Below are 17808 nucleotides of genomic sequence, written 5' to 3' on the forward strand. Positions count from 1 at the left end.
AGTGAAGCTGCCAGTCACATTTTGCTCCCTTCCCCAAGGAGGAACTAGGAAAGTGCACAGCCACTTTCTCCCAAAGACGAGAGGAGGAACGAACTATCCAGCCAGAGAGGGAGGGAAATGTTGCTCAGTGGTCATCCTTCTCCCCACACTACAAAGGTAGGTAGAGCTGTGACTTGTTGGGAGGCTACTGGGGGCAACACATTTGTTGGGAAGCATTGTCTGTCTTCCCCAGCATCCTCTGCAAAGGGACAACTGCTTTCTTTCCTCTCAGCTTATGGGATCAGTGTTATCTCCATGGGTTTAGAAAGTGGAATGCATTTACCAAGACTCCCTTTGCATTAAGTAAAGTAGCCTGACATGGCCAAAATGTATACTGGCCCGTTCATCTGTTTTTCTCTAAAAAACAAATGGTTTTCATTACTTTCCAAGGCTAGAGAAGCATTTTCCATTGCAGTGGCTCTCTCCACCTCTCTAAGAGCCTGTGTTCCTGTCTGCGTGCAAAGACACTGGGACCTACGCTTGCAAAACAGAGATTGACGCTGCAACCCCCGGGGGACCTGCCTTTTTACCTGGTCCATAAAGTCCTGTGCCGAGCACGGGTGCTGTCGTGGGGTAGCTAAGATTGAAAGGAAACGTGCAGTCCCAGGCAGTTCAGTTGGTTAGCATGTCAGTGGGAGGGGGCTTGCCTGGATGAAGTAATTCCAGGGAAGTGCACTCATTCATTAAAAGGATCAGCTGACGCTGTGGCAAACAACTTCTCCACTAGCTGAGCTGTGAGGCATCTCTCTTCCCACAGCTGAAACTCATTAACACAGTCCGTATCTGGCTCTGAAGTCTGGCCCCCACCTGCCCCCCTCTCCAACCAGGTTTTAAAAGCCCGGCTGCATAGGCTTTAGCAGGGCGGCGCCCCCTGGTGGTACCCGGCGCGCGCTGCCGCCTGTAATGTGATCCCAGCCATTGCCGATTGGCCCCGCGTCGGCCTTTGGAAGGGCTCCTGAGTGCGGCGGCGGCGGGAGCTGCCAGACGCTCCTGGGCTGGGGCTGGGGCGAGATGGAGCCCAAACTTCTCTCCTTAGCTGTCCTGTTCCTGGCCGGGCGGTGCGGCGCGTCCCTGCCCTGCCCCAGTCGATGCCTTTGCTTTAAAACCACCATCCGCTGCATGCACTTGATGCTGGATCACGTCCCCAGGGTGCCTCAGCAGACATCGGTCCTGTGAGTACCACGCTGCCTCCCTCCCTCCCTCCCTCCCGCTCGCTGAGCTTCCAGCTTCTGGTCCACTTCGTGCCTCTCAGGCCGGGCGCTTCACCTCCCTCCGCCCCAGCTTGGTTGTTGCAAGACAAGAGCGTGACCCAGGGGCTGGAGCGATTTGAGCAGGGGCAGTGGGGAGCACTTCCAGGGGGATTCCTTAGAGACATACTGGGCGGGGGGGTGGCTGGCCCCGGGATCCCTGAACGATTCCCCAGGAGTCTGGTAGCAGAGTGACTAGGTGGGGGTTGAGTGATCCTGGGCGCAGTGGCATACCCCAAGGGGAAGGTGAGCGCTGGCATTTCTCAGGGGGGTATTCCTGAAAAGGGCTGGGTACATTTGGGCAGTGAGTGCTCACTGTGGCACTCAATTGGTAATGAAAGAGGTGCCGGGGCTCAAGCAATTTGTTTACTTTCATAACTGACCTGGCAAGCCCAGAGGTGCCAGGGCTATGAACCGCCAAGCCTAGGGGTGCTGGGCTCAGCCCTTGGCACAAATTAAGCACTGGGCATTGGCATATCCCTGGGGGAATCTCTAGAGCAGCAGATCAGAGGAGCTCCTGGTGGTGGTGGGGGACTCATATATTCCAAGGGGAGATGTGTGAGGTATCCAAGTGAGAATGACTGGCACATCATAAGGGGAATCTTCAGTGATGGTGTTTGGGGAGGGGTGGGTTTGAGTGATCTCAGGGGATAACTTATTCCAGAAGCACCCCTGGAATATAGGGCTGGGATGAAAGATCCCAGGGGGGAATAGGAGAAATCAGGCTGGGTGTGTACTTGAGGTAGTGGGCGATGGATACATTTCAGTGGCTGACCTGGGTGGGTGAGGGTGATTGTTAATTGCAGAGGCTTACCACTGGGAAGGATTGGAGGTTTGAGGTGATTATATGGCTGGAGGAGTTTAGATTGGAGGTAAATTATTTGAAGGATGAGAGAAAAAAGAAGTGTTTGTACTTGTGTGGAAACAATTTCATTTGTGACAATATTGATGCCGAGAACTGCAGCAGCTCCAACGAGCTCTTTCCACTGTCAGGAGTAAAGGTAGAGATAAAAGAAAATAATTAAAGTTGTGTTGACATGACAGGAAACGACCAAATGCATTGGAACAGATGGATCTTTGACTATTTTGTTGGCTAGGGCTACGTTGCTGGACTGTTTTTGCTCCCTGGTTATCTCTCTGGAGATAGGACTGCAAAGCAGCTGCTGATGTTCTCTTGTAAGGTTGGGCTTTGTTTAGTTCCTCCCTGTGTCAAGGCCAGGATACCCTTTTGTCTAGTCATGAAATAGGACTGGCAGGTCACTGCTTTCCAACCAAATTAACACACCCAGTAATGGTTTTTCAGCTTGATTGCCCTTACTGTCATTCGTTAATGTTCCCATATCCAATTTTTGCTCTCCTTATGTTTGGAAATGTTTGTATTGTTGGAGTGGAAAATGATCAAGTAACAGACTAATAGTTACAGCAGCATGAGATTATCAAGGTGGCTGTTATTTCAGAGTGTGTGTTTGCAAGTGATTACATTTTTAAGCCTAAACCTCTCTGTGAACTCTTTTAAACCAGAACTAGCTTATGATTTTAACTGATTACAATTGCCATGGATAAACATGATCTGCTACCACGATAGTTTTTGCGCAGGAAACATGAGGATCTGTTTTCAGATGCTATTATTTTCCCTTTAGAAAACATCTGCTAGCCTATCAAGACTTTAGTCGTCATTGCTATTGAAACTGTTAAAACAACAATGAAAAGCTGACTACAGCTCCGTCAGAGACGGAGAAATTAAGAGCCAAGTAGCAGTTGTAATAAATGGTTGAAAAGATTAAGGCTGAAAATTTCAGGGAATGAACAAACTTTGATTTGATTTTGTTTTTGTAAAAACTGGATTAATCTCCTTGACTGCTGTGTGTTACTGGAAGTTGCTAAAGATTCAGGTTTACAGCTGTGACACTATGATTTGCTCTCTTAAAGTCTCTTCACTGCGGATTAGATCAATAGAAAATTCATCTCGGCTCACTTATTTGCTTTTCCTAAAGAAGGAAAGAGCAATGCCCAACGGTGACACCTACTCACACCTAACTGATACCAGCTCTGATTAGAAATTGTCTTCTGCAGTAATCCTTTGAGATTAAATATCTACTGAAGCAGCACTGTCAGTGGGCAGTATAATATTTTATATTATTTATACTGCCGGAGGCACCAATCTAGCATAAATGGACAGTAAAAAAGACAGTCCCTGCCCCAGAGAGATCATAGTCTAAGGCCCCAATCTTCAGTGTCCTTGGCCTCCTTGTTGTGGTATGACTTCTGTGCAGAAGACAGTGAGACACTGCACGGGTACAAGGAACTGCTTGCAGGATCAGAGCCACTCTGCAGGTGCAACTGAGTGAGGATGAGATAAGAGTGAACAATTTATTAGAAATGTGATAGAGGATGCTGAAGAAATATGTTGTGAAGAATACTTTGTAAAGCTTCCCCTTCTACACTGAGATGGTTTACAACTCTGGTGATGGAGAGAAGGCCCAATCTGTACTAGGTAGAGTTCAAGACCATAAAGGACCATTAGCTCATCTAGTCTGACCTCTCGTATATCACAGGTCATAACACTTTATCCAGTTACTCCTGTATTGAACTCAAGAACTTTTGTTTGACTAAAGCATTTCTTCCTGATAGGCATCCAGTCTTCCCGTGAAGACTTCAAGAGATGGCAAATTCGCCACTTCCTTTGGTAACTTGGTCCAATGGTTAAACAACCAATGGTTAGTCGTCCTCGCTCTTAGGTAGCTTTTAAAGGAGGGCATTTGGTCCTCTCTTGTGATTAATCTACATGGCCTGTTATAAAGGAATAATTATTGTTTTGCACAAGAAGAACTACATAGAGGGATGTGGAGACAATTCTCTAAATAGACCTAGAAATTCAGTTAAAGCTGTTGGGATTGACAGATTTATTTTAAAGCCATTTAAACCAATTAAGTGATACCAAAGGATTACAACATAGTATAAACAATATCTCGAACTCCCTTGACATGCCACATTTAGATAGTGAGAAGTGTTCTCGGAAGGAATGGGCAGGTCATCTGAAAAGAGACGAAAAATGATACAGGAGCTTTGCTAAATAACATAATTGCTTAGTTAGTTAAAGGGGGGTGGGGAGATCCCCAGTATTGGGAGGAAAATATATCAACGGAACTCACTTGGGAAAGGTTGTATGCACATTTAATTGGCGATCTTTTTCTTTATTTATTTTAAGCTATAACCATATGCTGTCAAAGCATACCAAGCAACTACTATTGAAACACAGGCCAGTATTGCTAATACGTACGCATACCAACACTTATTCAAAATCTTGTTTGATACGAGCCAGCATCTGCAATATCAGTGAAGTTATGTATGCATGAAATGCCATTAAACCCCCTTAGGAAACATGAATTCCATCATAAGCCTAAAGCTGTGGTAAATACAATTTCTTTACTGCTAGTTTTTTAAATGGATCAGGCCATTGGGAAATATAAAGGCTGTAGACAAAAGATCTGGTAATGCCAGATTTTTATGTAGACTGATCGCTAATGAAAAATCTGACATCACTTGGCTGAGTTAAACTGAGGGCTCTTTGTCCTAAAGTTCTTGGCATATGTATACATTGTGCAATTCTGTGGTAAGTTTCATGGTCTTGGATATAAAATGTGAATGTTCATAGAAAAAGTTCATAAATAGTCTTAAAAAGCTTCGCCTGAGAGAGCCATGTTAAATGTCTATGTTCAAATTACCTTTACCAACTGCACCTTGCAGTTGGTAAAGGTAATTTGAACATAGACATTTAACATGGCTCTCTCAGGCGAAGCTTTTTAAGACTATTTATGAGTTTTTTGTTACTTCACGTTTCCCTTACTTTATTAGTAGGTTCATGTCACTCGCTTGGACTAAGTCAATCTTATGTATTAATTGAAAATGTTTGCTTTGTGTGGCAATTGCCAGCTTGCTCTTGCACCTCCTGAAGAGGGTGAGTGAACCATAAAAAGAATAGCGATCAGTCCAAAAAGAAACTCTTCCAGCTCAGAAGAATAACTTCTGCTTCCTCAAGAATAAAATAGGATTATATGTTTCATGTTTGCCAGTTCTCATTCCAGCTGCTAACATATTGGTTCCATTGGACGAAAAAAGATTTTCCCTTAATATGTCTGGTGTTCAAATGCTCTGTGTTTCATGCCTGTATGCTTTCCACCTGACACGGCTAAAGATGTTATCTAGTTGGGTCTTTTTTAGTTACTTGAACTGGAAAGCTTCCTTCCTCCGTGGTGGTCATATAAGAATTTTACAGGATTCTTGTGAAAAGTGTTAAGTTGGAGAAGTGCCTAGAAGCTCAGACTGGCTCAGTATTGCCTTTCCTGATTTTTTTAGTTCTGCTTTTAAAGTACTGTGCTTTGTAACTTGATATACAAGATATAGCAGAAATGACCTTGGCCAATATTACTTCCTTCCCTCGTCCTCAAAATCAGCATGACCATTGTAAAGGGTGGAGGTGTATGGGTGGCGCCAGCGGGGAAATAGAAGTGTTATGTATATTGATTTGGGGATGGAGGTTTGAGCCCAGTAATTCCTGCACCATATAACAGTAGGCGCGATGTCCAAACAAATGGCACCATATGCCTCTTTAAATATACTCTATTGTATTCTCATGAAGTTCTGCACATTTATTTGGTGCGATACTGGCTATGTTCTGGGTTTGTTGGGGTTTGGGGGGCGTGTGAGGTTGTCAAATGCATATCAAGAAAAGGATGATTTAATGATGAATGCATAGAGATCTTTACACAGGGTATATCGCTAAACAGATGCATGGTGCTACGTACAAAGACTTTACCATGGCTAGTCCTAAGCTCCCAGGAATAGGAGATGTCATGCAGGATTCCTGTTCCTCAGTAAGCGCACTTGATTGCAGAGCCTGTTTCTGTACAAACTTATGGGTTTTGCTACATATATACACAGCTCCTGTCTTAGGGTTCTGATGGCTTCTGCCATAAAAGACAGAGAGGTCCACTAGAAGGTTCCTAAGCAATTTAAAGGGATATTCCTCAGTTCCTATATAATACAACATCTGAAAACTACAGATCAAAATGGTAGGGAAAAATCCTTAATTATTGTGGAGATGAACTAGAAGACCTAATACATATTTTAGGTCTAAATCCTGCAACTGACTCTGCATAGGCAGCCCAAATGGGTTACGTCCACACTGCAGGTGGGAGTGTGCTTCCCAATTCAAGTAGACAGTTGTGCTAGCTCTGTTTGATCTAGTGTGCTAAAATAGTAGTTCAGCCAGGTTAGCATAGGTGCGGGTTGGGCTAGCCACCCGAATACAAACCCGTCTTGACCCCTGCGGGCTAGCCTGAGCCGCTGGCTGTTGCACCGTTTGTAGCATGCTGGCTCAGCTCAAGTAGACAGACGTGCCAGAAGTGCACTCCCAGCTGCAGTGTAGACATGCCCATTGATTCTGTGCAGGTACACAGTTCTGTCTGTACTCAACAAATTGTAGGTATGGGACTTAACGTTTCCCGATTCTGTTAGCCAGCTCCTCAGCTGTGTAGATTGGGTTAGTACCGTTGGCATCTATGGAGCTATGATGATTTATGCCACTTGGGAATCTGGCCCTCTGCCTTGGGAATCTGGTCCTCAAACAAGATCGAAATGACTGTAACTCTTATTTCCTAGTGGATGCAATATGTTACTCCACTAGGAAAATTTTAGATGAAAATTCAGCATTACTGTATCAGACTTGTTATGTAATGGAACAAAAATGACACGCTTCTGGATCATAAATGATTCTGGAATTTGGAGAAAGTAAATTGCTATTAATGCCACAGATGGCAGTGCACTTGTCATAGAGACTGGAATAAAAGGGTCGGGACCTATAGGTCCCGTATAAAAGCTGCCAGAATTTTATTTGTATTTTATAAATAAATCACACTGAGCTATAAATATTAGTACATGGGCATTCATTTAAACATAATATATATTCACATTAAAACCTGCTAATGTTGAATCTTAAAACCCCTAAGTGTATCGGTCAATCCTCTTTCTTAAGTGGAGCCTGTGGCTCTTCCTCCAAATGTTACTTAAAGCTCCCACACTGGATGAAGTAAAGCATCAAAGAAAAGTAGAGGCCTGTTCCCAAACACTGTCCAGCAGACCAATTTCCACTCCCTAACCTGCCCTATGTGGAAAAGTTCATAGCAAAGGTCTCCATATCTCTTAGAAATCTAAGATTTCATTCTCCCCCTTTCTTCCGCCTGGCCATTTCTTTTCTAAGAAGACACCACAGTTGGGATCAATACCCTCATTGACCTGAGGTGAAAGCTGACTGTCCGTCTGAAGAGTCATGTAAAACAGTTGTCTGGTTTGCTGCACTTGCAGCTCCCATGAAGTGTGCACCACTGACACTTCTGAAGTGCAGCCGGTCGTTTGTGAAGAGCAGAGAAAATACTTAGGAATGTCGCTGAAACAACAGTGAAAAGTCTAAGCTCACATTTCCTTATGCACTGTGCAGCCGGATGTCTCATCTATATAAAAACAGAGGCTAGCTGAATGGTAGTGAAATTTTAACACTCCACAGGAGAGTGCTTTTGGTATAGAAAGAAAACTAGTTTCAGCTAAACAGTCTCATTTATCTGCACTTGTAATGTAGTATATTAACTGCCCTCTCTTATTTTTGTTTGCAGTGGGGATGTGTTACAGGAATTTGAATGGAGAACAATTATTGTTTTTAATAGGGAGAAGTGCATTTTATTTTGTTTTCATGTTGATTACTGGAAATTACTTAAACAATATCTTTCATTTTATACCATTATTCAGTGACTGTCAATTACCATGCTAACCAACAATAACCTAGAATAAGATAAGGCGTACTCGTGGGACCTTAGAGACTAACCAAAAGAATAAATGGACACAAATCAGATGTCAAGAATTATAACATTCATAAACCAGTCGGAGAACACTTCAATCTCTCTGGTCACTTGATTTCTGATCTCAAAGTGACTATCCTTCAACAAAAAAACTTCGAAAACAGACTCCAACGAGAGACTGCTGAATTGGAATTAATTTGCAAATTGGATACAATTAACTTAAGCTTGAATAGAGACTGGGAATGGTTGAGTCATTATATAAAGTAACCTATTTCCCCTTGTTTATTCCTACCCCCCCGCACTGTTCCTCAGACATTCTTGTTAAACCCTGGATTTGTGCTGGAAATGGCCCACCTTGATTATCATACACATTGTAAGGAGAGTCATCACTTTAGATAAGCTATTACCAGCAGGAGAGTGGGGTGGGGGGAGAGAAAACCTTCTGTAGTGATAAACACGCATTTTTTCATCTGTATTTTCCACAGTATGCATCCGATGAAGTGAGCTGTAGCTCACGAAAGCTTATGCTCAGATAAATTGGTTAGTCTCTAAGGTGCCACAAGTACTCCTTTTCTTTTTGCGAATACAGACTAACACGGCTGTTACTCTATATCTAGGATTTGAAAGATGTATCTTATTCTAGTTTCAAACATTGTTCTAATGAATTTATTAGTAATTAAACTTCTGTTTGCTGTGTATTCCATAGACTTCAAGGTCAGAAGGGACCATCATGATCATCTAGCCTAACCTTCACATTGCAGGCCACAGAACCTCACCCACCCACTCCTGCAATAGACCTCTGAACCTCTGGCTGAGTTACTGAAAGCCTTCAAATCCATGATTTAAAGACTTAAAGTTACAGAGAATTCACCATTTACACTTGATGTCTGCTCTGTTACTGAGTAAAGCTTCATGTACAGTTGGGGCCCACTTCAAAGAGGGATTGGCTATTTATATGGGTAAAAAATATCAATATCCAGAGTTGTTAAACTTTTAGAGGAGATATAAAACCTTGTGCTTCAGGGTTAAAACAATTTCCAACCATTAGGGTTGTCCCACCTCTGTCTACTTCATGGCTTCTTGTACCTTCTTCTGATGTTGGCCTCTGTTGCAGACAGTACGCTGGATTAGACGGAACATGGGTCTGATGCGGTATGGCAGTTCCTAGGTTCTGATTTCTTTAATACTCTGTGCATGTATCCCTGTGAAACTGATTCTTAGTTCCACATATAATGGATCAGCCTCTTTGTCTGGTAAACTAACCCAGTGGCAGAGATTAGCATGAAGTATGATTGCAGAGGGGGTTACTGTGTAATAGATTTTCATTCTGATTATGTCCATAGGAATATTATATAATGTTACAGTAGTGCCCAGAAACCCTAGTAGGGCTCAGTGCCCATTTGTGCTAGTGGCTATATGAATACACAGGAAGATATGGTCACTGCCCTGAATTGCTTACAGCTTAAGAAGTTTTCAAGGGTAGAAATGCATTTGGCTGCAAAAACTGCTGGATAACTGCTGTCTGGTTTGCTTTGTCCTTGTGTGTTTATATGTCAGAACCCCACTCCCATAAGGATTAGCCTAACAGAAGGCATCTAACAACATGTGGAGGACACTGACTCTGTTTCCTAAAGACATCTGGAATGCCATTGTCAATGCTCCTTTGTTGAGAGAACTAAAACTCAGTTACTGACAATGAAAATCGCCAAGACTAGTAAATGCGCACAGATTCCAGGTGACAGATCCACTTTAGTAGTTCAATAAGTTATTGCAGAAGGAATTACTTTGAGAACAAGAAGTGCTCATGTGATCGGAAGACCATGGGCATTCAGAGACCATAATGAATACATCACATTAATGTTCACTCTTTGATTGGTATCACATTTTATATTCACTTGGGGTTTTTATTCATCTGGGCTTTTTTAATTAAAAGGTAAGTTGTAACTAACCAATGAAGTCAGTCATGTGACAAGGGTATTGGTATTTGGAGACCTCACTCAGGTCATGTGACTGAGGGCTGGAAATCAAGCTGAGTTTCTTGCCAGCACTCTTGTGTAACAGACTCTTATTACAGTACTTATATGTATCCTGTTCCTAATGATTTTTGACAACATTCAATCGGTGTTTAAGTGTTATAAATTTTTTCGTTAAAAATCTCTCTATTAACAGGAATTACACTGTCAGTAGAAATAGTGGAAAGAATGGCTATAACACTGAGGTACATCTGCATTCAGCTTTCTAACAAAAACATTGCATTTTTGTCAACAGTTAGGTATTTTTTGTCAACACTCTTTGAAAATGTATCTTTCTGTAAATCTTGTATTTAATTTTTGGAGGGTGACAGTGGAAAATCCTAAGTATGAACAATTTTTGCTTTATAGCATATTTCAGTTGAAAAATTTGCCTTGGGGAATCATCAAAATGGATCTGGTGCAAAAGTCCCTGGTGTATGTTGTTGTGATTATATTATCTACTGATAACTCATTCAAACTTTAAACAATGGCCCAGTTTCACAGTCTGTAGTCTGAGACTACTGAAATAGAGTTCCATTAGTCCTGGAGCCAATGCATAGCATGTGCATAGATCATAGAAACATTTTGTAGGAGAATGTTGGAGGAGGTTGCCTCCAAATTCCAACTGTTTGTAGGAACTGCAAATAGCATGTTTGTGCAGCATGGTCTGGTATGCTGGAATTCCTAACGGGAGTAACCCTTGATGTCCTGTGGTACTTGTTAGTAACTTGACCTGTAAGGGTAAGTACAACTTGAAGGAAATCTCTTGGAATGCTCACAAAGAAAAGTGGGACTGGAGAAGAAAGACGTGCGCACACACAAAGGCAAAGGAAGTGGGTGCTAGAGGTGAGAACGTATCTTGCTTAGTTTCTCTGATTTATATAGAGTAACAAGGACAGAAGCACACCTTAGGACAGGGGTGGGCAAACTTTTTGGCCCAAGGGCCACATCTGGATGGGGAAATTGCATGCAGGGCCATGAACGCAGGGCTTGGGCAGGGGGTTGGGATGTGGGAGGGGGTGCGGTGTGCAGGAAGGGGTTCAGGGCAAGGGGTTGGGGTACAGGAGGGGTGCTCGGTGTACAAGGGGGCTCAGGGCAGGGGGTGCAGGGTGCAGGAGGGAGTTCGGGGTGTGGCAGGGGGTTGGGGGCTCAGGGCAGGGGTTTGGGGTGCAGGCTCCGGCCTGGTGTCGCTTACCTTGAGCGGCTCCAGGGTGGCAGCAACGCACAGCCGGGCTAAGACAAGCTCCTTGCTTGCCCCGGCCACGTGGGGGTGGGGAAGAGGGGGCAGAGGACTCCGTGAGCTGCCCTCGCTTGTGGGTACCTCCCCCGAAGCTCCCATTAGCCATGGTTCCCTGTTTCTGGCCAATGGGAGCTGTGGGGGGCAGTGCCTGCAGGTGAGGGCAGCGTGCGGACCCTCCCACTTCCCCAGGGGCTGCAGGGACCTGGTGCCGGCCGCTTTCAGGAGCAGCGCGGGGCCAGGGCTGGGGCAGGCAGGGAGCCCGCCTTAGCCCCACAGGGGTGGCAATCCTGCAGGCTGGTTCCGAAGTCCTGATGGGCCAGATCCGGCCCGTGGGCCGTAGTTTGCCCACCCCTGCCTTAGGCCCATTGTAATCAACATCTGTTACAAGCAAGGCTGTCCTTAAAAACTTCAGGTCATTTTTCAAAATATGCTGCTGTAGAACATTTTTCATTTAGGGGAGGAGAATTTCTCATTGTGAGTTCACCTTGTGTCTCATCTGTTTGCAGAGCCAACTACCCTATAACCTCACTGTTGCTGGAAGAATTATTCTTCCCACTTTTGCTGGATTCTAGTGCATCTCACAACCCTTGTGTTGTTACCACTGTATTTATACTAATGCAGAAATTTGGACAAAACCTATTATGCCCAGCTCTTAACAGTTTCACCCGAAAGTGTGTCTGCAGGGGACTGGACTAGATGATCTCTTGAGGTCCCTTCCGGTAGTACGATTCTCTGATTTGTGTGCACAGATGATCATCTAGGTATCTAACTGAGCATTTGCATGAATGATTATCATGCTTGTGCACAATTTCTTAAAATCAAGCCCTTGGAATGTAGTAAATCCAGGCAGGCATGGCTTTGTAGGGGAGGTGAATGGAAACAGATTTCCATGGAGGTTTGCTTAAATCCTTGAAGAGCCTTACTTCTTGAGCTCATGGATTGAATTTGGTAGTCTTTAGTATCTGAATAAATGTCTGAAATGCAGGACCGGCACTAGGCACCAGCAAAGCAAGCACGTGCTTGGGGCTGCACAATTCCAGGGGTGGCATTCCTGCCACCTTTTATTTTGCTTGAGGTGGCAGAAAACCTAGAGCCAGCCCTGCTCAAATGCACTGTCCGATTTTGGTTGTAGTTGATATAGTCATCTGAAGGTAGAGAACAACCAAATCCTTGAAAGTGCTCACTTGATGAGTTTCAAGAGTAGGCAGAACGAAAGAATCTTTGACTGGGGTGAAAAGAGCTCTTTTGTATGTCAATATTGACACCTCCTGCTGTTGGTTCTGTGGAAGTTAGTGAGCAGCAGGCAGAACAGCTCTGTTGGATTTGGAGCTTATCTCCATCAAACTATGTAACATTTGGCTGCATCATGCTGATGTTTGCAGTGAGTTTTGAGCAGTGACAGAAATATCTTTTTATAGAGCTGCATCTGAGTGATGCTGGGCTGTACCACACACTTCTAGCCAAAGCATCCCTGTAGCAGAGCACTTGCCTCTAGAAAAAGTACATTTAAACTGTATTTAAGGAACAGCTTGGCAGGCATTAGAGGGATGCTTATATTTTTGCATAAAATAGTGTCTGTTGTGACTGGAATGCAGATTACAGGATCCAGCATGATTGATATGGGTGACTTCAGCAGCACTTTGGCCAGCACTGGAATAAAGAGTTTGGGTGAAAATGTTAAGAATCAAGTCAGCCAAACTTTTTTTTTTTTTTTTTTTTTTTAATTCACGAAATGCATCACCACACAGAAGAGCATTAGTCGTTCCTGGCCTACTTAAATCATCTCATTATATTTGTGGTCTGGAGTAGGATTAGAAAAATCAGTCCATATGGCAGTTCTCTTCAGCCTCAATTTACACCTAAATAATTGAATTATTCAAAACACCTGAATGATTATAAGTTGATTTTCAAATTCCATTTTTTATTCATTTTGCTGCTGAATGGAACACTTAGCCCAATAATAATAATAAACCCATTTTTAATAGAACACTTAACATTTACTTAGCCCTTTCTTTTTTTTTTTTTTACTTTGCCTGTAGTACCCAAACAATGTGAGAAATCTAGTGTTTTTGTTACACCACTCCAAATACTCTCTCTCATATAACCTGACAGTTCCCTTATTTAATCAAAAGGTGCGAAGAGAAAGCAGAGCTCCTTTAGAATTGGTAGCTAAATAAAATCAATACAGATTGCAGTATTCCAGTGTGGTATTATTATATGACAGCATGAAACAATGGTTTTCATTTTTGTCTTCTCCCTTTTTATCAAGTAACTTAAATTGATCCCTATAGTTAAAAGGAAAGATTAATAAATTTTGAATCTGCAGTTGACACTAATTATGTCTGTGCTGTGAGCAAGCGCGGCAGAAGAAAACACCGTTTACTGCTCCTGAGAATGTTTGCTTGTTCAAAAGATGCACATGTCCATAATTATGGGATGGTTGTAAATTATGTCCTGGAATCCATAGTGGCTTTCTCACTAATGCTGCCTTGTTGGGGACTAGCAGACACATTGGTGGTACAGACATATTTCTTTGAATGGTCTTCGAGATTGTTTTCAGTACTCTAGGGTAGTGCTTCTCAAGCTATCTGATGTGGAAGACCGGCAATTTTTTTTCCCCAACGTGCGCGCAGACCGGCAGCCGATGGCTTGCGGACTGGACCACCACTTTGAGTAGCGCTGCTCTAGGGGACCTGCCTTTATAAATTGCACATTGACTTGCAGGTTGTGAATAGTCATTGCTTCCCCCCTAACAGTCCCAACACTACAGGGTTGGGAGCTAGTGGTTCAGCATGTCAGTGTCCTAATCCAGCTTGTTGGCTCATTGAAAACATTGCTCCTCCTTTTGGCCTTGCTCACACCAGTGTAACTCCCTTGTCATACGTGATACTACTCCTGATTTACATGGATGCGATATCCGAATCGAGCCTTTTGTCTCAAGTTACTTGATGAGCCAGGTCTGTTGTGTAACAATTTTCTGACTTCAATTTTGCTAGATTAAGGATGACAACACAGACTTTTTTTCATGTCGAAAACCGGTTTCTATGAGTTCCTCTCTACCTGGCTGTAGAGGTACTCTCTACTGTCAGTAGGTTGACTTGGAATGAATAGGCAAAAAGGGAGAGAATACTTTCTCTCATTCTTCTACTCTTGGGAATTCTCAAACAATAAGTACCACATTTTTATTGTTGCAGAATTGAACATCTTGATGTTTACAACCGACCAAGTATTAAACTGCTAGTAGCTACTGTATCTACACTAGAAATTCTTACAGTAGGTTTCCGAATTAGGAAAATACCATTGGTTTAGCTTTTTGTTGATGACAAACAAATATTTGAAAAATAATTGAAAGAGTTTTGTAAAGGCTAACCATAATCCTACAACAAAAAAAATTACTATTAAATGTTTTAATACTGCTTAGAAAAGTTTTAACTGTTATTTTTGGCAAGAAAATCCTGAGCTTTAAAAGAGCTATAACATAGCAATACTCAAACTTAAAAAGTATCTTTTTATAAAAAGAGGGGAAAAAAAGGTTACTAAATTATCTTGGTGGAAAAGAACAAATGGGAAAAGTGTCACCTTGGATGCAAAAGACATTTCACTGAACCCTTCTATCTTTCTTTGAGTCTTAAAGGGCTTGTGTAATTCTGAATTATAATAATATGTCGATAGACAGTCTGGATAACCTTTTCAAAAACTTAAGAGACTTAGGAGCCTTAGTCCCATTTTCAGAAGTGAACTTGTCATTTAGGAGCACAAGTTCCATTGACTTATGCTCCAAAGGGCAAGATTTTCAAAGGTGTTTAGGAAGAGCTGGGCAATCTTTTTTTTCTGTGCAAGTAGCTTATTCACCAAAATTATTCATGAACTTGCCAAATAAATTTGCCAATTTTTTTAAGGCGGGTGCAGGACTTAGATGATTTGCAAAGAACAGCTGGAGGAGGAAGAGGAAATGATACAGCTGCCACCTTTATCCTGATATGCTCCTGGGATGTGGAAAACCCAGGTTCAATTCCCCTCTGCCTGATGTGCGTATGAGAGCTTCTGGGGCAGGGCTCTCTCAGTCTCTCCTGTTTGAAGCTGTTCCACTTTTTAAAATAAGTCCTCTCTGGAGCAGGGACTTGGATTTGGGTCTACTGCATTCTAGGGGAGCGCCTGGACCACCAGCTGATAGAATCATTCTCACTCTTACAATTCATAATCCTTAATGATGGGTCTCTAGGGAACTACACTTATAAGTGGCAAGTTGAGGGTTAGGCTGAGAATATGTACTTCTTCCCCCTAACAATCACTGGAGGGAATTCATACAAAAATTTAATACAGTCTGGTACTGCAGTAAGTTTCTGCATGTCACCCTCCATGCACCAGGGCATTCCTTTAGGCTGCTGGCATCAAGTCCCTGCCCAAACAGCTGACTTGTACCAGGCAGTATCTTCCACAGGAGCTAGCTCAGGGTCAGGACCTGTGTGCAGATGGCTTTGGCTTCCTGAATATCTCGCAGGACTCTCAGTGCTTGGGGTGGAATACCATGTTCATTCTGCAGGAGGACAAGATCCGCTTCACAGATGGGAAGGTAAGGGAGACAATCCACAGGAGAATAAATTGCAGGGTTTCCCCAACTGGACTACCTGGTTGAGATCACACAATCTAGGCCCTGCTCTAGTACTGTGAGTTTGGTGGAATCTACAAAGGCCTTCATTCTGCTGTGATTTCACTGGGCAGCTGAAGTTCTTTAGTCTTTTAATAATAGATTGAAGTATTACCATCTTCAAGATTGTAACTGCTCCGATTTACACGGACAATGCCAGTACAGTTTAATTCTGTGTAGTATCATTAGGATCAGTGGAAAAGCTACTGTTACAAATTCTGTAGTACATTTACTCAAGCCTGTTTCATGCTGATGTGACTAATTCAAATGGCTTTTGACAGCAAGTTTGTAATTTGTTGAACCTGTTTTTATCACCTTTGTTTTCCTATTATTTCTCCACTAATAGCCCATGCAAGGATTTATCCTCTCAGATGGGTTTCACCAACTTTATTTGAAATCCTAGCACCTGATTTTAATGTTTTGTTTGCTTTGCATGGTTTTCTCCTTTGATTTTATATTAACCTGTATGTTCAAGATTGTGTAAATCAGAGATAAACGCCCTCTGTATATTTCTTCCAGGTGGTTTGCTGAAACCCTGAGAATGTAAGTGCTTCCTTAAAAATGTAGTGGTAGGAGTGGCAGTATCTGTTATCTCCAGATGAAGTGAGCCAGCTGCTTGTAGAATGTCTGTTTAATTAAGAGTTTATCTGTTCTTTTTTTCTGCTCTTTATTCTCCATTTCAAGTTAGAATTGTGGATAGAGCTGGTTGAAATATGACGCAAACAATGTATTCAGTTGATCCAGCCTTAAATTTCCTATAAAGATCAAGCCTTTGACTGACTAACATGTTTGTAATACTTGTTTGACAAATAGATATTTGTAAATATATTCCAGGCTTTGGGCTGTGTTCAGCATTTGTTGTTCAAACTTACCTAAGACTGTTTACCATTTCTGTTCAAAGAATGGGTGATCTAACCTTTAGAATCAGGAGGAGTGCATCAAGAATCCAGTGGGGAATTGCAGCTATCAGAGAGCATGGGAGCATCTTGAGGAGTGTAACAATCCTCTCTTGGGAGCATTGCCTAGTGGTCACGGCTGCAACTCCAGACTGCCGAGGGCATTGTGGGGAGTGGAGCGTGGGCCCTCCCACTCCACTGGGCTCCAACTCAGGGCCCTCTGGGCTACTAGTAGGCTGACAACCAAGGCTGCTTAGACTGTCCTCCCTGGGCCTCTTCCTCTCATCCAACCCCCTCTCCCCCCGCCCCGTGTCAGCTTAGTCCAACACTCTTCCCTGGTGTGGAAACCCAAACCATGATAAGTAAGGGGGGTTACCAATGTCCAAGTTCCACAGGATACTTCCTTTTCTGGTTATTTCTGGGGTGGGTCCTCCCTTCCCTCAGAGAGATCCCCTTTGGGCAGCTATGTCAGAGTCTTAGGCTCGGCTTGGCTTGGCTTGGCTTTGCTCGTCTTGGCTCTGGCTGTGGGCTGCAAGTCTACTCACCTCCAGCTCTGCTACCCAAATAAGCTAACTCCCTGCCTTTTAATTCCTCCAGCAGATGGAGCATTTGCTGCAGGTGTGGTGGTATGGGGCTGGCTGAGCCCAAAATAATCCCTTAACCCCTTGTTGTCCAGTGTGAGGTTTGTACACCCCATCACAGGGAGAAAGACATAATATATAAGCAAGGCTAGTAAAATTCAGGATGCTTTTGATCTTTTTCCTATCCTGTTTTATAAGAGCATTATATTTGGCTTTCTACATGAAACATAGATTTAAAAATAGTTGGTTTCCTTCCTGGTGGAGGGAAACAGAGCAATATAAAACAGGTTTGTT

General features: G+C 43.0%; 1 protein-coding gene across 1 annotated transcript in view; it reads left to right on the forward strand.

Annotated features, from left to right (window-relative positions):
* The first annotated feature begins 1050 nt into the window (after positions 1 to 1050).
* The window catches only part of PXDNL (peroxidasin like), a 270806-nt gene continuing 254048 nt past the window's right edge, over positions 1051 to 17808 (forward strand). The window contains exon 1 of the mRNA XM_077808684.1: positions 1051 to 1211. Within this exon, the coding sequence (XP_077664810.1) occupies positions 1051 to 1211 (161 nt within the window). The remainder of the gene's footprint in view (positions 1212 to 17808) is intronic.

The sequence above is a fragment of the Eretmochelys imbricata genome, chromosome 2, assembly GCF_965152235.1.
Source record: "Eretmochelys imbricata isolate rEreImb1 chromosome 2, rEreImb1.hap1, whole genome shotgun sequence".
Taxonomy (NCBI): domain Eukaryota; kingdom Metazoa; phylum Chordata; order Testudines; family Cheloniidae; genus Eretmochelys; species Eretmochelys imbricata.